Source organism: Leptonychotes weddellii, chromosome 8 (genome assembly GCF_054177405.1).
Source record: "Leptonychotes weddellii isolate Sample4059 chromosome 8, ASM5417740v2, whole genome shotgun sequence".
Lineage (NCBI taxonomy): Eukaryota > Metazoa > Chordata > Mammalia > Carnivora > Phocidae > Leptonychotes > Leptonychotes weddellii.
Window position 1 is genome coordinate 99,439,557 of NC_138376.1, and position 26,971 is coordinate 99,466,527.

The 26,971-nt window shown below is 38.5% G+C and overlaps 1 protein-coding gene across 2 annotated transcripts in view; it reads right to left on the reverse strand.

Annotated features, from left to right (window-relative positions):
- The window catches only part of LOC145723103 (uncharacterized), a 38,289-nt gene that overhangs the window by 1,617 nt on the left and 9,701 nt on the right, over positions 1–26,971 (reverse strand). Inside the window, exons 3-8 of one of the 2 annotated variants that reach the window (XM_081828981.1) lie at positions 21,451–21,616; positions 15,404–15,623; positions 9,060–9,095; positions 8,258–8,337; positions 1,962–2,006; positions 55–142 (exon numbers count right to left, since the gene is read on the reverse strand). In XM_081828981.1, coding sequence (XP_081685107.1) covers positions 55–142; positions 1,962–2,006; positions 8,258–8,337; positions 9,060–9,095; positions 15,404–15,454 — 300 coding nt within the window. In that variant the 5' untranslated portion in view covers positions 15,455–15,623; positions 21,451–21,616. The remainder of the gene's footprint in view (positions 1–54; positions 143–1,961; positions 2,007–8,257; positions 8,338–9,059; positions 9,096–15,403; positions 15,624–21,450; positions 21,617–26,971) is intronic. The other variant, XM_081828982.1, reaches the window with a different exon arrangement.

Consider the following 26,971-nt stretch of genomic DNA (forward strand, 5'->3'; position numbering starts at 1 on the left):
CTCTTGTGATCAAATCGATATGGCTATGAGAAAGATCAGGTAGTATAAACATACCTGTATAGTAACAACACTCCTTGGTGGCCCAGAGGTGGGAGCAATTCTGGAGAGTAGGATTACACCAGAAACCCAACAATCTATTCTACTATAGCACAGAAGCAAGACAAAACCAGAAAAAGTCAGTGCTAAATTTAGGGTGCATAGAAGTTCAGGAGAGAAGGGGCTCTGTGAGGCCATCAGCAGAGGCTTTGAGTCCCTGGCAGGACTTTCAGATTCTGACTCTCATCCCATTTCCCACCACCAACTATGATTCCGCACCCAATTCCAGTGTGTGAGAGTTTTTTCCACACCAGCTAGCAGTTCTCGGACACCAGCTGGCTCTCCTACAATTTCATGCAATTTGGACTTTGTCTACCTGGAGATAGCATCAAATCCCACAGGCTAAGGGCTCAGTCCTTAGACAACGGCCTGCCCCTCCAACTTCAGATGCCAATCCTAAGTCCAGGATGTCACCTGTGCTTCCGACCAACTGGCTATAGATCAAAGGTTCCAATGACTCTCTCCTTAGGTTTGGTTAACTTGCTAGCATTACTCAGAGAACTCAGAAACATTTTGCTTACTAGATTACTGGTATATTATAAAAAGATGTAACTCAGAAATATGCAGATGGAAGGTATGGGGAAAGGTCGTGGAGCTTTTACATCTTCTCTAAGTGGGCCACTCTCTCTCAATCTCCAAGTGATCACCAACTTGGAAGCTCTCTGAACATTACATTACATAGGCATGATTGATTAAATCATCAGTCATTGGTGACTGATTCAACCTGCAGCCCCTCACTCCTTCCTGGAAGTCCAGGGGTGAGGTTGGGGATGGAAAGTTCCAATCTTCTAAGCACATGGTTGGGTCTCCTGGCAAACAACCCCCATCATTAGGTTACCTAGGTGTTTTCCAAAATTCACCTCATTAACATAATAAAAGACAACTTTCCTCATTCTTATCATTTAGGAAATTCCAATGGTTTCAGGAGTTCAGTGCCATAAATCGGAGGAACACCAAATATATATTTCTTCTTATAAATCACAATACCACAGATTTGAACTTGGCCATAAGGGATTTGGGAAAGAGAAGGAAAGGTAATACTAATAGGGAAACCTGAAACCTATATCATATTTTAATAAAATATTTATCAACAGAAACATACACTGAAAAGAAATGAACTGGCATGTTGAAACCAGAGCTTTTCTGATATTCCCAAAGAGATTTTTAAGAATTATGTGGTGTCTCTTAGAATCCTTCCAAAAAGACAGCTGATAAATGAATTTCTAAACTAGGTACTGGTTTTAAATGAAAGTTTTATCACCACAACTAAAAAATATTTAGTCATTGATTAAATGATAATGAGTGTTTTAAATCCTTCTTCTTTCTTCCCCTGCTTCTAAACAACTTCATCTGCTTGATAAATCAATCTAAATTGCTCCATAATTTAAAGGCCTAGTGTCTACTCAAAATGTTTGGTTTCTGTGTTTATTGCCGTCCACATAGTGCAAATATGAAAAAAAATCTAATTTTCTTAATGGAAGGGCTATAATTGACTCATCTAATGTATTTCTGAAAGATTAATAAAGCGAATTTTCCTCATGGCAAGAAGACAGACATTAAATAAAAATGTTTCTCAAGAGTGAATAGTAATCCCAGTGACCTATTATCTGCAAGCCCTTTATAAACTCACACAAGAAGAATATGGTCACTGGATTCACAGTCATCTCTACTGAACTAAACTAGATTGTTTTTCCACTCAAATGGAATAAAAATTGTAAAATTTATATAATGACCTTTATTTATGCTCTCTAAATCAAATGTCTCAGAAGTAAGAATTTTCAAATTCTAAAATGAGATACTAATATTCATAGCATGTTAAATTATAAAATGCCGCCTACCTTTTAAAATTATAAAATGCCTCTTACCTTTTAACTGTTTTTTCCCCTTTTCTCTGCCTTTCCACTGTCACTCTTGTGAGAAAAAAAAAAAAAAGTCAAAGCTTAATGAATGCCAGATTAAGATCAATAGACATGGCTATTAAAAATAAGAAAAAGAAACAAATGAACAACAACAAAATAGACAAAAACCAGACTCATAAAGAACAAACTGATGGTTACCAGTTGGGTGGTGGGGGGAATGGGTAAAATAGGTGAAGGAGATTAAGAGTACACTTTTAGTGATGAGCACTGAGTAATGTATAAATTTACTGAATTACTAAGTTGTACACCTGAAACTAATATAACATTGTATGTTTATTATACTGGAATTAAATAAAAGAAAAGCTTATTACTCCTCTTTCATCCAGCACCGAATATTGCATCTTATATGTAATGCATTGGCTAGGTGCTGGAGACATCATGTTGAACAAGACAAGGGGAATCCTTTGTCTCTTCCATTCTTATGGGAGAGAGGGGTAAGTAGAGCAGTAAAATAAATAAAAAAAAAATAAACAAACCTTGAAATGGCTTAAAAGGAAACAAACAAGAGACTAAACCAGAGAGAATCAATGGGGAAGGAACTTTAGAATAGGTATTCAGGGCAGGCTCTTTTGAGAAGGTGATCCTTATGCTGATATCTAAAAATGTGAAGAGACAATTATGTGAAATGTATGTGCATGTGTGTGAGAGAGGCAGGGCATCATGTTAGAAGGCAGTCCAAGCAGAAGGACTAGAGAGTGCAAAGACCCTGAAGTAGGTCAGATGTCTTCTAGGGATGGGAAGCAAATCAGTGTGGTGAAAGGATAGCAAGCCAGTAGAATGGTAGTGTGAACTGAGTTTGGACAGTGACAGAGCCACATCATGCAGAGTGTTAGAGGCCATGGGGATGAATTTGGATACTGATTTAGGAACGATGAAAAGTCACCTAGGACATTAAACATAGGGTCTGATTCTATTTCTGTTGCTGCTTTCTGGAGACACGATTGGAAGGGCCCTGGAGTGGACAAAAGAGGACCTTGCAGTAATTCTGGCAAAAAGACAATGGTGGCTTGGACTAAGGTGTGTTTATAGAAACAGAGAAGAGGATAAACTACAGAAAGTTTTGAAGAAGCAGTTAAACTTACAGATGGACTGGGTGCTTGGGAGTTTCCTGAGGGAGTAGGCAGGGAGGGAATATCTAAATACAGATTTTAGGTTTCTGATTTGAATGACCATGTAGACAACAATGATGTCATTTACTAGAATAAGGAAGACTAGGGAGGGTAACAATTAGATTGCTGTTGGCTAAAGAAAACCCAGTTAATTTGCTTTAAATCTTATGAAAAGTGTAATCTGATAAAGAAGTAAGCAGGACAGGATCCAGGTGCTGTACTTTAGAGCTCTAAGTTTACTTCTCTGCGGTCCTCTTAGCTCTCTCCTGTTCCTTACAAAGGACCTATCCTCAGCCACAACAGCGGTAGGAGTTTTAGGCATCAGCATGTCTAGAGATGGGAGTGGCCATCCCAATCATTGTCTCCTTCCTAAGAGTGAAGAAAGATTTTTCTAGAAGTCTTGCAGAAGTCCTTACTCGGGTGTTATCAGCAGAATATGACCACTGAAACCCAGCTGCATGCAAGAAGAAAGTGATCTCCATATTGGTTTGTATCAATCAGGATATTTCCCTGAGACTGAAGACAGAATCCTGTCCCCAAATTAAGTGAGGAAGGTGCAAATAATAAAATAAAATCAGAACCTAGTAATTTACCTAAATGTGTTGAAAATGTATGTTCACCCAAAAACCTACATAAGAATGTTTATGCCAGCTTTATTCATAATTTTCAAAAATTAGAAGCAATCAAGATATCTTGATGAATCAAAAAACTGTGGCATAGTCATACAATAAAATATTATTTGTCAATAAAAGAAATGGGATCTCAAGCTATGAAAAGACACGGAGGAACCTTAAATGCTTAATATTTCTTAGTGAAAGAAGCCAATCTGAGTATATGATTCTAACTATGTGACATTCTGGAAAAGGTAAAACTATACAGACATTAAATAGATGAGTGGTTCTATTTTTAACTTTTTGAGGAATCTCCATACTGTCTTCCACAGTGGCTGCACCAGTTTGCATTCCCACCAACAGTGCAAGAGAGTTCCCCTTTCTCCACACCCTTGCCAACACCTGTTGTTTCTTGTGTAGTTGATTTTTGCCATTCTGTCAGGTGTGAGGTGATATCTCATTTGCAGTTTTGATTTGTATTTCTCTGATGATCAGTGATGTTGGGCATCTTCTCATGTGTCTATTGGCCATCAGTATCTGTTCTTTGGAAAAATGTCTATTCATGTCTTCTGCCCATTTTTTAATTGGATTATTTTTTGTTCGGGTGTTGAGTTTTGTAAATTATTTATTTTGGATATCAACCCTTTGTTGGATATGTCATTTGCAAGTACCTTTTCCCATTCTGTAGGTTGCCTTTTATTTTGTTGATTGTTTCCTTCACTATGCAGAAACTTTTTCTTTTGATGAAGTCTCAATAGTTTATTTTTGCTTTTGTTTCCCTTACCAAAGGAGACCTATCTAGAAAGAGACTGTTATGGCCGATTTCAAAAAGATTACTGCCTGTGTTCTCTTTTAGTATTTTTATGGTTTCAGGTCTCCATTTAAGTCTTTAATCCATTTTGAATTTATTTTTGTGTATGGTGTAAGAAAGTGGTCCAGTTTCTTTTTTTTTTTTTTTTTTTGTATGTTGCTGTACAGTCTTCCCAACACCATTTATCAAAGAGACTGTCTTTTTCCCACTGGATATTCTTTCCTGCTTTGTCAAAGCAAGATACACACACACACTGGAATACTACTAAGCCATAAAATAGAATGAAATCTTGCCATTTGCAATGACATGGATGGAGCTAAGTGAAATAAGTCAGTCAGAGAAAGACAAATAGCATATGATTTCACTCATATGTGGAATTTAAGAAATAAAACAAATGAGCAAAGGGGAAAAAAGAGAGAGAGAGAGGCAAACCAAGAAACAGACTCTTAACTATAGAGAACAAACTGGTGGTTACCAGAGGGGAGGTGGTTGGGGGGATGGGTTAAATAGGTGATGGGAAGTAAGGGACAAAACACCCTGTGATGAGGACCGGGTGTTGTATGGAAGTGTTGAGTCACTATATCATTCACCTGAAAACTAATATTACACTGTATGTTAACTAACTGGAATTTACATAAAAACTTAAAAAAAAAAAATCAGTGATTGCCAGGGGGTCAGGGAGGGAGAGATGAATAGGTGGAATGCTAGGGATTTTTAGTACAGTAAACCTATTCGTCTGATACTATAATGGTGGATACATGACATTATCCATTGGTTAAAGCCAACCATGTACAACACAAATGTAAACATTAATGCAAACTATGGACTTCAATTAATAATAACTTATCAATTTTGGTTCAACTGTTATAAATATACCACACTAATGCAAGATGTTAACAGTAGGGAAACTGTAAGTGGGGGGCCAAAGGGGGACTGTATGGGAACTCTCTGTACTTTCCACTTAGTCTTTCTCAAAACCTAAAATTACTTGAAATATCATCTAGTGAAATAAAATAAAGTCAGAGTTTTACCAGCAACAAATATAAGATGAGCAGAGTTGCACAGGTGGCTAAGTGTGTCTACAATGGATGAGGGAAAAAACTCCTGTTCCCTTTCAAACATAACTGAATTTGAGAAGGGAAGCATCACATGAATATGTTAAGTAGACCCAGTTGGATGTGAGAATCTGACATTGAAAGGAAAGATCTGGGCGAGATATATGAATCTGGGAGGCAAGGACTCAAGAATCCATGGAGATTAGTAAGATCTAGGGAGAGAGAGGGGTCCCACAACCAGGTTTAAAGAATTACCACATTTAGAGGTTGGACATAAAGGAGTTGATACCAACAAAGGAGAATGAGAAGGAACAGAAAATGAGATTTTCAAGAAACTGGGATGTCAGAAAAGACAAGAGAGGAGAGTGTTTCAAGATACAGGTAGTGTTGATGTGTTTTTCAAAGATAAACTGAGTAGACAACATGGTGACCTTGACAAGTACTGCTTCTCGAGATTGGTGGAGGAAGAATAGGTTTGAACAGCGAATGGAAAACAAGAAATTAAAGAGAGAATTCTAGTCAATTAAATTTTTCCTATTTTTCTGTAAAGGGATTATTTTGTGTCAGCCCTGTGTCTTGCATATAAATTTTTCCCACTCACCAAAGAGTAAAATGAAATAAGAACATTAAATTATGTGAACATATGTATGCAGACACAATTCTGATAAAAGATGCTGGCACATTGAACAAGCTTATACCACTCCATAAAAGGCACTGGTTCTCAGAGAGGTACAGCTCCAGTAACTGAGGTCAGTTGGAATTATTCAAATATAACCATATGTCAGAGTTATTTCAGTTTCTTTTAGAAGTGAAGGAAACATCACAGCTTGGTGAGATAGAAAAGTAACCTACCTAAAAGGCTGAAGACCAGAGTTTGCTTTCCACCACTTAGATGTCTGATTTTAGGTAAATCATTTAAACTCTTTGAGCCTCATTTGCCTCATTTGTAAATAATAATAATACCCCTTTTCTGTGTTTGATGCAGAAGTTTTGATTTTTTCACCCTTTCCTTCTTTTTTTCCTATATCTAAAAATATATAATTTGTATATTAACTGCTGGAGTACTTCCATAATACCTTTTTCCTCCTTCATTTTTGGTTGCATATTCTTCTACGACAATAATTATGTCATATCTTTTTCAGCTAAGGAAATAGATATTTTGGGCTTGAAAGAGAGCAATATATTCCACCCCAAAATATGCCACTTTGGTATATTCATTATTCTGAATTAAAGTTATTTAAGAAACAGCCAGTATAAGAAGGACACTCTGACTCTCCTTTGTCTCCTTAAAAGCAGGAAATAAATCTCCCATATGAGGGTACCCTCCCTATACCCACCAGGGTAGAAGGCATTCTTATCACCAGAGATAGGGAATTCAGGGCTGAGAATGCTGTATAAACAAATCTGTTACTTCACTAGTTTGCTACCCTAAGCCCAAACCCCATTGTTTTGTCAATTTTTCACAAATGTATTGTTTACTTATCTAAAAAGTATGAAAGCTGCCTGCTTTGGTCACTTTGGGGAATATCATATCTTTATGAGCTCCTGTATGTATGCAATTAAGTTTTTCTCCTGTTATTCTGTTTTTATGTCAATTTAATTATAAGACTGGCCAAAGAACTGAGAAGAGGAGAGGAGAGAAGAGGGGAGAAGAGAAGAGAAGATTTTGTTCCTACAGTTTGTTCTCTAGTTTGGGCCTTATTATTGATAATTTGTCTTTAAAAAGGTGTCCTTTAGTGTCTCAACTCATCATTGGTAATATCTGTGTTTAGGATTATTATCAAATATGGGGAAAACCTCTAGGAAGTTACTTTCATATGTAAATTGTAAGAGCACCTTCTGACTCCAGATGTATAAAACCTTGTTTCTTGGCTTGCGGCCTGGGAAGATGCTGGAATAGGAGGACCCTAAGTGCACCTTGTCTCATGGATATACCTAGATAACTGCCACAGCAGAGCAACTAACCCAGAAAACACCCAAACACTATCAGGAGAGACTTTCCACAGCTAACCCTAGATAGGAGGGCATGTGGAAAATGATAGGAGAGGCAGAGACTCAATCAGGAATCAAACTCCCTGTAAGATTAACTACAAATGGGGGGAACATCACAACATGGAGAGGGGAGAGAAACAGATCCCATACCAGGCACCCTAGACACTGGAAACCTGCATTGGGAAGACAAGTCCCCATAACATTGGCTTTGAAAACCAGTGGGGCTTAACGTCATGAGTTTTTACAATCAGTGGGGCTTAACTCTGGGTACTTTAAAAATCATCAGGATGGGCTCTGGGAGACTGGAGGGGGATAGGAAACTGAGTCCTTGCCATTAAAGAGATAGGATAACAACCAACCTTACTGAGATACAGCATAGAAACAGCAGTTGGAGAAGTGTCTGTATATACTGGAAGGTTTATTTACTAATCTCAGAATGTGCACTGGAGGGGCAATGATCTTTAGGAGACTTTTCCCAAAACGACAGAGTTGATGGGCACCATTTCTCTTCCCTCCCTCTCCCCACTCCCCATTCCTAGCCTAGATACCAGGACACCTACAGAAATCAGTGAACATTTGCCACCTAGCTTACTAACACCACTTGCCTTGCTCAAACACTCCTGTGGACTTGCCCCATCCAACCTCACCCACTCTTCAGGAGTACCTCCAAAGCAGTGCCTGATGTGTCTCATTCTGTAAGCAGCCCCAGTAGTGGCCAGCACCACTCCAAAAGTGACTCTTGCCCTGGGGAAAGAGGAAGATAACCACACACACTGGCTCAACTACAGCCCTAACAGTGGGCTAGGGGCACACATCTGACTTGACTGCCAGCCCCACCCACCAACAAAAACCTCACAGGGGGCAGAATAAAGAGCCCTGTAGTTTGGAGTCATTACAACTCCAACAGACAGACTGGGAACAGGCATCTGGTCTAACGGTGGGCCCCACCCACCAATGAAAGTCTCTCAGGGAACAACACAGGAAGAATGCCCTGCAGTTCAGTGCAACTGCATTTCCAACAGACTGAGGGCAGGCATCTGATCTGACCCATCTACAAGCCAAGGTGGCCCCAGACTGGTCTCTTAACAGCACAGAGACCAAACCTTGCCCACAACAAGCAAAGAGGGCCATTGCAGCTGACTGGACTAAAGGCAAATGCAGGTCAACCACAACAATAGGGCATATGCAACACATGCAGGAGATAGCCCTCAAGCTCCACGTTCTGGTGAACAGGGAATATTTCACTACAGGAGCTCTTGTTCAAAAGGCTGCTACTTTTAAGACCAGGAGATGTAGCTGACTTTCCCAATACATAGAAACAAACACAGTGAGTTAGACAAAATAAGGAGACAGAGGAATTAGTCCTGATTGAAAGAACAAGACAAAATCATAATAGAGCTAAGTGAAGTGGAGATAAGCAATATGCCTGATAGAGAATTCAAAGTAATGGTCATAAAGATACTTACTGGGCTTGAGAAAAGACTGGAGGATCTCAGTGAAACCTTCAACAAAGAGATAGAAAATATTAAAAAGAACCAATCAATGAAGAATTCAATAACTGAAATTAAAAATACAGTAGAGGGAATAAATAGTAGACTAAAGGAAGCAGAAGAATGAACCAGCTAGCTGGGAAGACAGAGTAATGAAAAGCAACCAAGATGAATAGCAAAAAGAAAAAAGAATAATAAAAAAATAAGAATAGGTTATGGGAACTCAGAGACATCATCAAGCATAATAACGTTTGCATTACAGGGATTCCAGAAAGAGAAGAGAGAGAAAAGGGGACAGAAAATTTATTTGAACAAATAATAGCTGAAAACTTCCTTAATCTGGGGGCGGGGGGGAAGCAAACACCCAAATCCAGGAAGCACCAGATCCACACCCAAGACACACAGTAATTTAAAGAAGGGCAAAAAGTAGTGACAAAGAGAAAATTTTAAAAGCAGTAGAAGGAAACAGTTACAGTAGAAACCCCCTAGGCTATCAGCTGATTTTCACAGAAACTTTGCAGGCCAGGAGAGAGTAGCAAGATATATTCAAAGTGCAGAAAGGAAAAAACCTGCAACCAAGAATGTTCTATCCAGCAAGACTTATCATTCAGAATAGATGGAGAGATAAGTAGTTTTCCAGAAAAACAAAAGCTAAATTCATCACTACCAAACCAGCCTTACAAGAAACATTAAAGGGAACTCTTGGGGTGAAAATAAAAGGTCATAATCAGGAGTAAAAAAAAAGTTAGGAAAGAAAAAAAAAAATCACAGGTACAAACAAACATAATAAAAGTAGTAGACTAATCACTATAAAACTAGTATGGAGGGGGTTTCTGGGTGGCTCAGTCAGTTAAGCATCTGACTCTTGATTTTGGCTCAGGTTCTGATCTCATGGTCATGTGTTGGGCTCCCTGCTGGGTGTGGAGCCTGCTTAAGATTCTCTCTCCTTCTCCCTCTGCCCCCCCCCCCACCCCAACCAATGCTCACACTCTAAAAAACAGAACAAATACAAAACTGGTATGGTGGCTAAAGCACAAAAGCAGTAAAATCAATTATAAATTCATTCAAGGAATTCACAAAATAAATGAATATAAAGTATGACATCATATGCATACAGTATGGAGGGGGGAGTAAATATTGAGTGCTTTTGGAATTGGTTCAGACTTAAGCACCCATCATAATATAGACTGCTATATGCATAGGATGTTACATATAAGCCTAATGGTAACCACAAATCAAAAACCCCTAATAGATATGCAAATAATAAAGAGAAAGGAATCCAAGCACATAGCTAAAGAAAGCCATCAAACCACAAGGGAAGAGAGCAAGAGAAGAAAGAAACAAACAAGGAAAAAAAAACCCAAAACAACAACTAATAAGTAACAAAATGGCAATAACTATGTACCTACCAATAATTACTTTGAATGTAAATGGACTAAATTCTCCAATCAAAAGACATAGGGTGACTGAATAGCTAAAAAGCAAGACCTATGTATTTTTTTTTAAAGATTTTCTTTATTTATTTGAGAGAGAGAGAGAGCAAGAGCTGGGGGAGGGGCAAAGGGAGAAGGAGAAGCAGACTCCCTGCTGAACAGGGAGCCTGACACAGGGCTCAATCCCAGGACCCTGGGATCATGACCGGAGCCAAAAGCAGACAGTTAACCAACTGAGCCACCCAGGTGCCCCAAGACCCATTTATATGCTGCCTAGAAAAGATTCATTTCAGACCTAAAGATGCTTGCAGATTGTAAGTGAAGAGATGGAGAAACATTTATCATGCAAATGGAAATGTAAAGAAAGCTGGGATAGCAATACTTACATCAGAAAAAAATAGATTCTAAAACAAAGATTGTAACAAGAGACAAAGAAGTAAACTACACAATCATAAAGGGAACAATCCAACAAGAAAATATAGCAATTATAAATATTTATGCACCCAACATAAAAACACCCAATACATAAAGCAACTATTAATAGACATAAAGGATGAAATCAGTAGTAATACAATAATACTAGAGGACTTTAACAACCCACTTACATCAATGGATAGATCATCTAGATAGAAAATCAACAAGGAAACAGTGACTTTGAATGACACATTGGACCAGATGGATCTAACAAATATATTCAGAACATTTCATCCCAACACATTAGAATACACTTTCTTTTCAAGTGCACATGGAGCATTCTCCAAAATAGATCACATGTTAGGCCACAAAACAAGTCTCAACAAATTCAAACAGACTGAAATTATGGCATAAACCTTTTCCAACCACAGTGATATGAAACTAGAAATCAATCAAAAGAAAAAAATCTGGAAAGAGAACAAATACATGGAGCTTAAATAACATGCTACTAAACAATGAATGGGTCAACCAAGTAATCAAACAGGAAATCAAAAATACATGGAGACAAATTAAAATCAAAACACAATGGTCCAAAATCTTTGGATGCAGCAAAAGCAGTTCTAAGAGAGAAGTTTATAGCAATTAGGCCTACTTCAAGCACTGAGAAAAATCTTAAAGAAACAACCTAACCTTATACCTAAAGGAGCTAGAAAAAGAATAAACAAAACCCAAAGCTAGTAGAAGGAAGAAAATAATAAAGATTAGAACAGAAATAAATGACATAGAAACTAAAAAACAATAGAACAGAGCAGTGAAACCAAGAGCTGGTTCTAGTCAGACTCACCAACACCACAGAAATACACAAGATTATAAGAGAATATTATGAAAAATTATATGACAACAAATTGGACAACCTAGAAGAAATGGATAAATTCCTAGAAACATATAGCCTACCAAACTGAAGCAGGAAGAAATAGAAATTTAAAGACTTATTACCAGCAATGAAATTGAATCAGTAATCAAAAAACTCCCAACAAAACAAAAGGTCAGGACTAGATGGCTTCACAGGTGAATTCTACCAAACATTTAAAGAGTTAATACTCTTCTTCTCAAACTATTCCAAAAAATAGAAGAGGAAGGAAAACTTCTAAATTCGTTCTATGAGGCCAGCATTACCCTGATACCAAAACCACATAAAGACACCACAAAGAAAGAGAACTATAGGCCAATATCTCTGATGAACATGGATACAAAAATCCTCAACAAAATATTAGCAAACCAAAACCAACAATACATTTAAAAAATCATTCACCACAATCAAGAGGGATTTATTCCCAGGATGTAGGGTGGTTCAATATTCACAAATCAATCAACATCGTACATCACATCAAACAGAAAGGACAAAAACCATATGATCATTCAACAGATGCAGAAAAAGCATTTGACAAAGTATAACTTCCATTTATGATAAAAATTCTCAACAAAGTAGGTTTAGAAGGAACATAACTCAACATAATAAAGGCCATATATGAAAAACCCACACCTAACAACATACTCAATGGTAAAAAACTGAGAACTTTTCCACTAAGGTCAGGAAGAAGACAAGGATGTCCACTCTTACCACCTCTATTCAATATACTACTGGAAGTCTTAGCCACAATAATCAGACAAGAAAGAGGAATAAAAGACATCCAAGTTTATAAGGAAAAAGTAAAATTTTCACTATATGCAGATGACATGATACTTCATATAGAAAATCCTAAAAAAGAAAGAAAGAAAGAAAATCCTAAAGACCAACAAAAAATTGCTACAACTGATAAAGGAATCCAGTAAGGTTGCAGGATACAAAATCAATGTACAGAAATCCATTGCATTTCTACACTAATAATGAAGTAGCCAAAAGAGAAAGTAAGAAAACAACCCCACTTACAACTGCACCAAAAATAATAAAATACTTAGGAATAACCTTAACCCAAGAGGGTGAAAGACACTGATGAAAGAAATTGAAGATGACGCAAAGAAATGGAAAGATGCTCCATGCTCATGGATCAGGAAAACAAATACTGTTAAAATGTCTATACTACCCAAAGCAATCTACAGATTTAATGCAATCCCTATCAAAATACCAACAGCATTTTTCACAGAACTCAAACAAACAATTCTAAAATTTGTATGAAACCACAAAATACCCTGAATAACCAAAGCAATCCTGAAAAAGATACATAAAACTGGAAGTATCTCAATTCCAGACTTTATTACAAAGCTTCAGTAATCAAAAGTCAGAGAAAGACAAATACCATATGATTTCACTCGTGTGGAATTTAAGAAATAAACTAACAAAGAAAAAAAGAGAAAAACCAAAAAAACCCAGACCCTTAAATACAGAAAAATGGTTGTGGTGGCGGGGTGGGGCGGGGGGGTGGGGTGTGGAGGAATGGATGAAGTATTTGAAGGGGGTTAAGAGTATACTTTCCATAATGAGCACTGAGTAATGTATAGAATTATTACATCACTATACTATAAACCTGAAACTAATAAAACACAGTATGCTAATTATGCTTGAATAAGAACATACAAATGGAAAACCTTATTTTACTGCCTCAGTGATGGGGGCTATCGGACATTTTCCTATCATGACAACAACCTCTGGCCTTGCCTTTCTGTGACATGATGCCCGGTATTTTGTCAGTGTAGCAAAGCATTCCTGGAAGCTGTTCCTACCTTAAGATCCCCACAGTAACTTAGCTACACAGAGAAGTTATTGCACACTACATAACTATATCCCAAAATATCCCCAAGTCAATTTTCCCATGGATATACATAGCCATTCCAATGCTACCCAACATGAGGAATATGTGACAGGGACCAAGAGCATTGGAAAGATACAGCAGTCTTAACCAATTTAGTTTGAAATCCCACTTTTGCAAATTTTATAGAAACCTATAACAATATGAACACATTGCTAAGAAGAGACATATTTCTCCCATGCAAGGAAAGGGCCTACGGTATCATTATTTCATGACAAATCTGGTAAATTAGAGTCTATGTATTTTCCATTTCTTTATTTCCTTCCACCATATTCTGATTTCTTCACTGCTTTTTTGCATTTCATCAGTTTTCTTTTCACTGGAGTTAAGGTACCATTTATCCCATCTCTTTACTTTTTCATTTCAATGATAATGTTTTCATTTCTAAAATTCCTATTTTGTTGTTTTTACACCTTCCCCTAATTTTTATTTATTTTTTAAAATATTTTATTTATTTATTTATTTATTTATTTATTTATTTATTTGAGAGAGAAGACAGCATGAGAGCAGGGAGAGGGGCACAGGGAGACAGAGAAAGAGAATCCCAAGCTGACTCCGAGCTGAGCTCAGGAGCCCAATATGGGGTTCAATCTCAGGACCCCAAAATCATGACCTGAGCCAAAACCATGAGTCAGATGCCGTCCAGGCACCCCATTCCCCTAATTTTTAAGAAATAATATCCTATGGTCATCTTATGCATTCAATTTCTTCTTCTGTATCTCTTGTCATTTAAAGATCCTTATATTTTAATTTTTTCTAAGTTGTTCTATTATCTATAATTCTTTGAGTGGGAATGCTCCCAAGTTTTGTGCCACTTAACAACCTCAGGATGGTAGAGTACCTTATGTGTTTTGTAGTTTTTGACTGTGTGCCTATCATGAGAGTCTTAAAGTGCCCTGGCCTATGGAGGCATCCCCATGAGGCAGTTCTGTTCACCTTTGTGATTAGAGCTCAGAGCTCACTCTACCACGTACGGGGCCTGAAGCTGCAAGGCCATCTCCGCACTGGTATTGAAACCTCCACCCCTTGTTGCAAATAGATGTGCCATAGTTTGATCATTTCAGCAAATAGCAGATTTGGGAGCTAAATGTTGCTATCTTCCTGTGGATTGAGGTAGGTAGCAGCTGATACCACACATGATCACAAACACACATACACCACATGTATGTAATTTCAATAACAGATGGTATATCACAAAGAAAGCAAGTCTTGAACCAAATTCTGCTCACCAGCACTCCCCCCACAAAAAAGAAGGCAAACATTTATTAGCAAGCAGGTACAAAAACAGTCACATGCTTGTGGTCTTTGCTTTACCGCACCTTGCATGAAAAGCGTGCTTCAATACAGAAACAATATTTTCATGGCAGAACTACCTAGACTTACAGTCAGGTGAGACGACTCGATTCCCATGAACTGGAAGAACTTAAGACTGATGGGCTGTAGACCTTAAGCATTACAATAATTGTAGAAGTCTTCTGAGCTATCTGGAGTTTTATACTTCGTACCAGCACAATGTTGCTAACCGAACACATTGATCTTGAACATGACTCATTTTGCCAATTAAGAAATTGTTTCTTAAAAAAAAAAGAAAATGTTTCTAAAATTGCTTAAACTAATAACCTTTCTGGTGAGGAATTTGATAATATTTGAAATGCTAAGCACTCACCTGTAGCAATATGGATTCTTGATGAAGGTATTTCAAATACTGACAAACCATATCCGTCTCTGTACTTGTTGACTTTAGTCTTCATATTGCAGAGAAGTACCTGGAAAGATGGCCATCAGTAGCTCCTAGAATCACATTCCAACAGCTTCCTGACCACTCTCAGTCTGAGAATTCCAATGTTCAGCGCTCCTCTTAAATGTGGTGTGCAGAACCAAATGGCCTGATGTAAGGCAAACAAAATCAAGGAAAACATGACTCTTAAACCACAGAGACAGACATTTAATTCTGTTTACATGATTGCAAAGATTTTCAGCAGCTATTTGGCTGATGCTAACATTTTAATTACCTATTGTGTTTTACACATATACACAGTGCTCAAGGTAGGGTTCTTCCATACCGTACTTGTATAATTCATCTTTCATACCTAAATTTCAGTTTTATATGTATTCTTTTTACATTTAATCTTACAACTTTCTCTACATAATATCCATGGAGGTTTTTTTTTTTTTAGAATATTCATTCTGCCATCTGGGTGAACAGATGGATGGATGGATAAAACATCTAACATTACTCCACTCAGTAGACCATGTTTTACAGTCAGCAATGCTGTCCTAAAATTATTTCAAGCTCTGGATCCTGCTTCTATTCTTTCCCTGTCATTGCCCCACTTTCTCTCTTTTTTGGGTATTAAAAGTAGTCACCACTAGTAGCCAAGAAAATTGCAATGAAGAGAAAAGCTTACCATGAAGAAATAGTAATTTATGAAGTGGTGCCCTAGTGGCCTGGATTATTACAGGCTCCCAGTGAGCCTGCCTCCCTTTGGGGGAACAGCTTATGCAGTAGGAGAAGCTGATTCAATGCATTTCTGATTCTGCATCCTCTCCTGATACAGGGTGTGCTATAACCAACATTGCTAAGGGATCAAGTTTCATGGAACATGTAATTTATGGACCTGAGCAGGACCTGAGGAAACAACAAATATTAGAGGTAGCTAGGGAAAGCGAACAATTATGGAAAAGTTAAGGATCAGAGAGAGTTCCTAAGGCAGAAAATTCTTCCTGTTTCAAGCCTGAGTCTAGGGAAACATAAATACAATTGTCTATTGTACAACTGTCCAATAGTAATGGACTTTGGTCACTGCCAGCCTGGGAATATGTGTACCAGGCAATCTTAAGAGTAACTCAGTTGATTATTAGTCCCTGAACCCACCCTGTCATTCTATGCTAAATAATAATAATTTCAAGTCTTGCATACAGTAAGCTTTTTAAAAATTCAGCACACTCTAATTCCTCGAAAAATAAAATGTGATAAGGGATACAGTAGCAGATTACTCATCACTCAAAAGCTCTTGAGGGATTAGTGTTATTCTGCTAGATATCTGAGACCACAGTTTCTATTAAATGAATTATCTCCCTAGAGATGGCTTTAACAGGTGCTAAAGACTTCATTTTTTTTTATTCGATGACTTTTTCTCAAAACTTTAAGGTCTCCTGTGTGTGTATTTAAACTCTAGAATTAGTCATATTTCCCTTTATATAATTGCCTGAAATAAAAAATAGCTATAAAACCTACTAGAGTTCACTTTTTGTTGTCTTTACTCCTGTGGATGTCCCTTCCATGTCTCCAAAACCTTCCCTACTCCAAACTTTCCTTTCATTTTCTTTTCATTTCATATAAGGAAAATCTGTTAGTTTTCTGGTGGTATTTATTACATACTTTCTCTTAATAAAGTGAACATTCAGAATGAGAAAAGAAATCACTACAGGTTTAAAAAACACTCAGAAAACCACAAACATCAGTATATAACATTATTATTAACTGGCAACAAGGTTATCATTTCTTTTTTAGTTTTCTTCATTTTGATTGCCTTTTTTCATAAAATCTATACATAACTTAAAGTTGACCATGCTTTTAGGTGCTAAAGACCACTGTTTGTCCATTGCTATGTGCTGATTATTTTGAACAACTCCCTTATGGGTCCTAGTTCATGTCTTGAAAGATGCCAAATTCTCTTCTAAGCAAAAAGGAAATTACTTCTTCTGCCTTCATTCTGGATTATTTTCTGCATCCTCTTCAGGAGTAGTGAAAGCAAAGAGGCTGAACAAGTCAATCATTGTGTGCAAATGATATAGAACTAGCAGCTCGGCTCTGACAGCCTCCTTGCTCTCCCTCCCAGGGTGCTTTGTTATACAGTGGGGACATAGTGCCTGAGCCGTGGGACCTCCTGCTGTAGCAAACATCTGCACGTGCAGGTTTCCTATCAGGGTAGTAACTACTATAGCTGCACTGTTTTGTGGGCATGTGAATATACTGGAGCAGGGTGCACGGGGCGGGGGGGATCTTTAGCTCAGAAAATGAAAAACCAGCAGAACTGCCACATCTGCCAAAGAAGCGGTCTCTTCCCCAAGTAGATGAAGAAGTATAGGTTCTGATTTGATTTCAATTGACTAGAGTCCTATTAAAAAGACTAGATTTCAGTTTTCTTGTGTTAGGACTAAGTGCCTTTTTCTTTTGTGTTGTTTGTTAAGAAATATATGCAGATGACAAATAAATACAAAAACTGTGCTGACCTAGATAACTATTTGCCTCGTCTTCTACAGATGTAATTTGAAGGAGCTGATAAAGAAATTAGAGTCCCTTAGAGGCCTCCGTGTAATTACAAAGGAAACACTCCAGAAAGCTAAAATGGCAAATATATTTAAGGTAATTCCCTGTGAATAGACTTTGGCCGCCACCATCCATTTTATTATTGCTTTTCTAAATTGCTTTCTTGCTGTTCTCTACCAGAGCCTCAGATCAATCTCTGGGTATTGTTGTGAGGGCTTGTCCAAAGTAATGACACCTGGCACAGAGCTGTAATTGTTTTATGTGCAGGGCATGTTATGCTGTGCACTAAGTCTTTTTCTTCATTAAGAGACTTTGAATCTCATAGTTGGCTCTAAGCACAAAAGAGGGCACCTCGCAGCAAACGTTTTTGTTTAAATAGAATTTTCTCCAGAAAGCAAGGAGCAACACGGTCATCCTCATTCAAAGAATGAGAGGTGGTAGGGAGACATCTAGAGCACAGTGTGAGTTATCCATATATTATCTCTCAGCTCCAAATCCACGTTTCTTCCATGCTCTGCAAAAACAGAGCTGAATTCTGCAAATCTCTCTCCATCGCCAGCTGGCCCAGCGTTTGACTATCAAGAGAGGGATGCTGGACAAGGGAGAGGCTTCTCTGCCTGGTCTGAAGTACTGAGCTTCTAGGGCTCCTGCAGAGTGTGTGATTTTCTCAGCAATGCCTATAGGCCAGCAGCAAGTGACCCCTTTACTGGCACACCCCCCTCAGACATGTCCACGATAGTCTGTCTCACGGAGGCTGGATTCTCAGCACCTCCCCTCCCCCTGGGCAGTTTCCTAGGGGAAAGCCACTGCTTAGCACCTCTCCATGAGGGCTGGCGGACATGGCTCCTCCCCTAAAAAAGCATTCCCAGACCACTGCAATCTGCAGAGTTCTGAGGCACAGCACCGCCATGAGGACGGCTTCTCCCAGCACTCCAGAGGGAATATGCCTAGTGAACTTCACATACCCAGTGAGCCACGACTGCGCCCTCTCCGGGAATGTCTGCATCTCCACCCTGGGAAACATGGCATTCTCCTGGGGTGCTCCACTTCAATGCCTGGGGTGATGGCTACTCCTATTATCTGCTATTCTTATATTTGTTAGCATTCTCTTGGCTCAGATTTGCCAATCCCTCATTACTGAAATCCCCTGTTAATTCTTTATGTTGAATTTTCTCTATTCAATATTTTTGTGTTTTCTGTTTCCTGTTGGACACTCACTGATACAATTCCTCAGTGGGAAGGAAGAGAGGGGTTCTCAGTGCTTCACAGAAAGAAGAGCTGCTTCACCCTTGGCATTTCTGCCCCACGTGCCCATCTTCCTAACAACACCCATGCTCCCATTGGCTGCTCTCAGCAAATGGTGATAACTGGCTTAAACCCATTGAATGCTGCCCCCTAGAGACTCCTACCTCTCTCACTCCAAGTTTCCCCACATTTCTGCCCATCTTAGACACATCTAAGGCAGGTAAGAAGAATCATTTTAATTTCTACATGAAATGTACTAAGGTAAAACCTGTACACTGACCTTTAAAAAAATTCACAACTTGATATTTTGTAGCAGATACTTGAATAGAACTCTGAATTGATGAATATTGCAAATTGCCAAGTTAGTGAAAATCATGCTGAGAAACAGCAGAAATCTGTGCATAATGTGAAGGTCAGTCAAGAATTTCTGAATTGCATTGGACAGTATCACAACCACAGTAGCCTGATTTTGACACTATAATCCATCTCCACCCTAGCACACAGAAAGTCAGCGCTCATTAGGTAATTTTCCACTGCATGACCAGAGTAGTGACAAATTGACTTCCTATGATGACTATAAATAAAAGAAATGCACTATAAGACTCTAGTCTAATAGTCTAGATAAGTAAGACATTAAAGTCAGAGGTTCTGAAAAAATACTACAATGATGTCTTTGGTCTGATACCCCTAATGGCCTTTATCTTCTTGGCCCAAATAAAAATATGCTCTAACTGTTCCTATAGTTGTAGGTAACTTTTTTTTTTAGCTTCAGGTGTACATCACAGTGATTTGATATTTTTATACATTACAAAATGATTCCCACAGTAAGTCTAATTACCATCTGTCACCATACAAAGTTATTACAGTGTTATTGATTATATTCCTTATGCTGTACATTACATCCCCATGATTTATTTATTTTATAACTGGAAGTTTGTACCTCTTCATCTCCTTCACCCATTTCGCCTGCCTCCCAACCCCTCTCTACTTGGGCAACCAATAGTTTGTTGCCTGTATCTATGAGTCTGTTTCTGTTTTGTCTTTTTTTTTTTTTTAGATTTCACATTTAAGTGAAATACAGTATTTGTCTTTCTCTGTCTCACTTATTTCACTTAGCATAATACCCTCTAGGTCCATTTATGTTGTCACAAATGGCAAGATCTCATTCTTTTTGATGGCTGAGTAATATTGTGTTGTATATGCTATACCCATTCATCCACTGATGTACACTTAGGTTACTCCCATATCTTCGCTATTGTAAATAATGCTGCCATAAACATGGGGGTACATATATCTCTTCGTATGTGTGTCAGGTCACTTTAATCTTGGCTGAAAAAAGTAATTCAGCTGAAAAATTAAAATCTAAGCATAAAATATGAAGTAAACAATGGGCTTTTTCCCAGTAGCCGAAATGCATGGCCAGATTCTGTTTCACAAGCATGTCACAAAAGGTGCAGAGCAGAGCTGTGTTTTTATATTTGAAATTCATTCATTTAAGGGTATGGCACAAAATCTGATTCCTGAAGTCTACGCAGATATTGTACTGAGGCTTGGCCTTGGCAGTGCTTAGAAATACAAGTTTCATTTTTATGTCTATTATATTCTTGTTGATCCCCCATTCAATCACCGCAGGCACATCAGGCTCTTCATGTTTCTCTCCCTGCTCAAGGGCCCATACGGAAGCATCCCACCTGACACCAATGCGAAGGGCATCATTTATAGAAGATACCCTTGAGTGCCCCTGGAATGGCAGAGGGACTAAAACAGTCTCACAGAGGGGATGATGGTAACAGAAGGCAAAGAAGGACAACCTGGAAATTACTCAGTTTTTAGGCTAACAACCTGGGAGGGAAAAGCTGCTTTTGTCTAAGATGGAGGAAAACATAGGAAAAATCCGCTGTTGCTGAAAAAGGCACCAAGAGATGAGGTTCTGCCCTGGCTCCTCATGTAACTTCACTTTACAAACTTCAAACTAGTTGTTCCCCTACTTGGGACCCTCCAAATAATCCCACTCAGACTCCTATTTCCATGGATGGGGACAGGTTCCTCCTCCTATTAACTGTCCCTGGCAACCACCATTCTGGTTTGTCTCAATACATTTGACTATTCTAGGGCTCTTAACTATTTTAGATTCCACCTCATACAGGTGGAGTCAGTGAATTCTCGTATTTTTGTGGCTGTCTTATTTCACTTACCTCAGTGTCTTCAGGCTCATCCATGTTGTACCATGTGTCAGAATCTCCTTTGCTTTTAAAGCCAAATAATATTCCATTTCATATATGTACCACATTTTGTTCATCCATTCATCTGTCCATGGACACATTGGTTGCTTCCACCTTTTGGCCATTGTGAATAATGCCCCTGTGAACATGGGAGTATAAATCTCTCTTCACGACTCTGTTTTTGATTCTTTGGGGTATATACCTCCCAGTGGCATTGGTGGTTCATAGTGTTTGTTGTATTCTTTAGCAAAACTACAATTATGATGAAATCTCAATCTTCCTTTACTTCCTAATTTAACCCTGCACTCATGTAGCTATTCATGACTGCAGAAAAGTAACCCCATCAACTTCCCTCAATTCATGATGAAAAACTAGTATGAGTAACCATCGTGGCTTGCCCAGGACTATCCCAGTTTTAGCACTGAAAGTCCAGGTCCCAGGAATCCCCTGAGACCTGGGCAAACTGGGACAGTATGTTATCCAACGAGAAAAGGGGCCATCACACAGTACTTCTCTCGTTCATTTACTCTCCTGCTCTGCTGAATGACTATTTCACACATACACACTCACACTGCCTAAACCTCCAACACTTCTTCTCTGTGCTTGCTTTCAACTGATGACCTGGATTCCCCCTGCTTCACTAAGAAAGAACTTAGGATCCAGAAAAGAACTTCCCAGATTCCCACCACCACCACCTACCTACTGGCCAGCATCTGTACTCACATCCATTGACTTCCCTCCTAGTACTACCAAGGAACACTTGGTCCTCTATCCGTGTACATATCCATGGACTTCTCCACAGCCAGTCCCTCATTTTATGAACTATATCCCATTCCTTCTCATCTAGCCATTTTGCGAACTATATCCCATTCATTTTGTTAGAAGATAAACTGAGGCACATTAAAAATTTTAGGAGTTTTTGAGCAAACATCAATTCCAGTTGAACAGCATCACACTGGAAATGGCAAAGCACTCCCGAGCAGAGCCAGGGACAAGGATTTTATAGAGAACACAAGCAAAGCAAGGAAATTATTCGATTGGCTCTAGCTTAAGCTACTGCATTATTTGGGAAAGCCTAGTTAGCTGCTTGTGAGTGGTTGTTCTTCTTCACCCTGAGGCATTTATAGGAACTGACGCTGGCTTAGGTTTTGGCTTGCTTACATAGGCTACCAAGGTAGTAGAGTCACCTTGGTCTTATGGTCTCCTCATTTGATTACTTTAATATTTCTCAATTCATTGTTGGAGAATATGTCTCCAACAATTCTCCCCCAACCTGCAACATCAATTTCTCCCGTCCTGGGTCATTTCCTTTCTGTTATTTCTCCCACGTTAAAAAAAAAACAAACAAAAGAAAAAAGACTTTTCTTGCCAGCTATCACCCCTGTCTCTTATCTTCTTTACAAGCAAAACTCTCTGAAAGTATTTTCACATATCTCCTCTAATTCTTCTCCTCTTCATCTCTCTTAAACCCTCTTCAACCCAGGTTTTCTCCCTGCCATTCTATTAAATTTCCTCTTGTCAAGATCACCAATGATCTCCATGTCGATAAGTTCAATGATCAATTGTCAGTCCTCCTGTTAACAACTTCTGATAGGTTACATCTGATAGGGTAACAGAGTTGTTATGCTTTTTCCTATGGTGCCTCTCCCTGGATTTCCTTCTATCGGTTTCATTTTTCCTTGACTTCTTAAAAGCTGGAGTGCTCTGGGTCTATTTTTGGCTCTCATCCCTCTTCAATCCATACTCATTCTTTTGGTGATCACACAGTCTCCTGGCTAAAGCATAAAGATGCTGATGACTCAAACTTACACCTTCAACCCAGACCTCTCTCCTGAATTTCAGATTCACATGTCTTAACTGCCTAACATCTCCACTTGGAAGATAACGGAAGTCTCAAATATAACATATTCCAAACTCAAACATATGATTTCTACCACTCTATTTCCCTACCTTCTCTCCCTGAAGGCTTCTCTGTGTTAAATGATGGCAAACATATCCTCCCCAGATTCCCAAGCCATAATCTTTGGAAGCATTCTTAAATCTTTTACTTCTCTCACACTTCGTATTCAACCGATCAGAAAATCCTATTTGTTCTACCTTCAAAATATACCCACAGTTGCATTTTGCTTGTGAATTTCTGCCATTCTGTATGTGGCAGCTGTAACGCTTGCCTGGCACTTCTTGGCAGGTTCTCTCCTTCAGCTTCATTATTTTCAAAATAATAGAAAATGAAAGAAAGCTAATGAATAAAAGGGCATGGTGTGGGTGTGAAATTCTCATTGCTTCTTAGGGTGTCTTTGTTTTCAAGGAAGTTATGCTTAGAAACACAAACTCTTAACAGAAAGAAAAATTAGAAGCAAAGTAAGACTACAGATCTTATACAATGGCTTAATAGTATGTTTTGTACAGGGTCTATCACATTCAGTGCTTAATGAATGTTCACTGACACAAATAATACTATCTTATATTTATATAGTGCCTTACCATGTGCAGTGTTGTTATATGCATCTCATAAACATATATACTCTTTACAACAACCCTATCATTCAGTCAACCCTGAAGTCCTTGTGGGCAGAGACCACTTTGTACCCCCGAAGGCTAGCACAGGGCCTAGCGCACAGTGGCTGCCCAGGAAATGTCTGTTGAGTGGGTGGACTCATTGACATAGGCTTATTATCCTCATTTTACAGATAAAAAAATAAGATCCAATGACTTGCTCAATATCATTGAACTAATGATCAGTAGCAAGCTGTCTTCTAATTCCTAAATCAGTGTTCTCCCAAATATTAGATTTAAAATTTCTTAAAATTTTGGTTTCCTGTTCCTTCCAACAGAATAAACTTTTAATAGAAGTTTTAATTGCCTACTATTATGTTCTTCCACTACCTTCCAGCTTAACCTAAGTAAATACCAGTTTTCTATTATTCTCAGCCATAGATGAACCTAAGAAAAACAACAAAACAGGGATAGGCTCCTTGGTGACTGTAAGTGTCATAGAGTGCCCGTTTAATGCTTTCAGGAATATCCTACTTTATTTAGGTTGGGCATATTGATTATACTAAAGCAATGGTATTCTCTGAAAACATACCTACCCTGTATATAACTTTATATATTTGGAGAGAGAGAACAGGAATCGGGTGACAATCTTCACTCTCTCTGAGTTTCCAAATGCTCCCACCCATCCACTAGCTCACTTCTACCAAATTGTTCTCTTTAATGGTTATTTACTCCCAAGTCACACTGTCACCAAACTCTGATGTCTTGTTTCTTTCACATGGAAGCATCTAACTAAATATACCTGGATGCTGTCCTGTGGGATATGTTATTTCCTCTCCAATTACACATATATCTTACTGATAAGCATCATTTCCAGATCCCCACTCCTTCTGGAGTCACTCTTCGATGCTTTCCACATAGTGGGTTCCCAGCCACCAGGCCTAACTTTATCTGTCCTGTCCCTTCTGCTCCCCAATACCTCCCTTTTCTTTCAATACTCTAAGGCAGTCTCACTCTTTATCCCCATAAAGCCAGACTTCATCAATGGCAGCAAATAATCAAGTTAGAAATCTTACCCCCATGCCAACTTGTTTATAACAATAATGGTATCACCCACTTCCGGTACTATTACTTCTTCTCACAGTACTCATAAAATCTATCCAAGAATTCCTAAAACACTGCTTTTTAATTCACAGTCACATGGTACAGACTTTAGAAAACATAAGAGAGAAGAGTGACAGGAAATTTCAGACTAAATGGGAAAATGGGGATGATTAGCAAGTCCCATTTTAGTGAGCCAGAGCACGCAACTAGTCTTCAATGGCCATTACATGATGCTTTCTGATTATGACCAATCTCAAGGCAGGTTTGGAAAAACCAAGGAACAGTTATGCCATATACGTTAAGTAATCTTCTCAAGAGAGAAGCACACAAGAACTAAGAAAGTGTAATTTCTTAGAAGAAATTTATCATACCTTAATCTTCTTTAGATTTTATACAACCTTAGACCACTTTTTAATAGCTAGTAGACCATTTCTAATAAGCCCAGGAAATGTCCTTTACCTTCTTTCTTTCCCTGAACTGATATTCAAAAAAAAAAAAAAAACCAGAAAACTTAATAATGTAAAGTTTTTCATGCATCTTAATGAAGTAGGAAAAGAGCTGGTGGCTCTAAGTTTGTGTCAAGTCCAAAATTTGCTAGTGACCATGGATAAATTGCTTTGCCTCTTTGAGCCTAAGTTTCCTTACCTATAAATGAGAATAACATTATCTGCTTCCTAAGACTATTGTAAGGAATAAATAATATCATATATTAAAGGATTTTAAAAAATATAAAGTGGCAAATACCTGGTAAGTGCTATCACCCAATTCCAGCAAAAGAGCACAGTAGAACAACCTGTCAGATGAGGGAGGAGACTACAACCATACGCTTGGGAAACCCATTTCCCAAACCACAAAATTATTTTTTTTTCTAGTCACCATACTGATTTTTCACTTCTTTAAAATTTATTTATTTGAGAGAGAGAGACAGAGATAGCGAGAGAGAGCATAAGCAGGGAGGAGAGGGAGAAGCAGGCTCACTGCTGAGCAAGGAAACCGAAGCTGGGCTCGATTCCAGGACCCTGGGATCACGACCTGAGCCAAAGGCAGATGTTTAACTGACTGAGCCACCCAGGTGCCCCTCACTTTTTTTTTTAAAGTTCAAGCCAAGGTCAAAAGCCACATGCTCTACTGACTGACCCAGCCAGGCACCCCTGATTTTTCACTTCTTAAGGAAGAGGTATCTTCAACGATAATGTGTGGAGATTTACGGGGCTCTGGAAAATGATACTACTGCTGTAAAGATCTATAAAGAACTTCTCAAAGTCAACACCCAAAAAACAAATAAGTCAAAAAATGGGCAGAAGACATGAACAGACACTTCTCAAAAGAAGACATACAAATGGCTAACAGACACATGAAAAAATGTTCATCATCATTAGCCATCAGGGAAATTCGAATCAAAACCACATTGAGATACCACCTTACACCAGTTAGAATGGCAAAAATTGACAAGGCAAGAAACAACAAATGTTGGAGATGCTGTGGAGAAAGGGGAACCCTCTTACACTGTTGGTGGGAAAGCAAGTTGGCACAGCCACTTTGGAAAACAGTGTGGAGGTTCCTCAAAAAATTAAAAATAGAGCTACCCTATGACCCAGCAATTGCACTACTGGGTATTCACCCCAGACACAGATGTAGTGAAAAGAAGGGCCATATGCACCCCAGTGTTCATAGCAGCAATGTCCACAATAGCCAAACTGTGGAAAGAGCCAAGATGCCCTTCAACAGATGAATGGATAAAGAAGATGCAGTCCATATATACAATGGAATATTACTCAGCCATCAGAAAGGATGAATACCCAACTTTTACATCAACATGGATGGGACTGGAGGAGATTATCCTAAGTGAAATAAGTCAAGCAGAGAAAGTCAATTATTATATGGTTTCACTTAT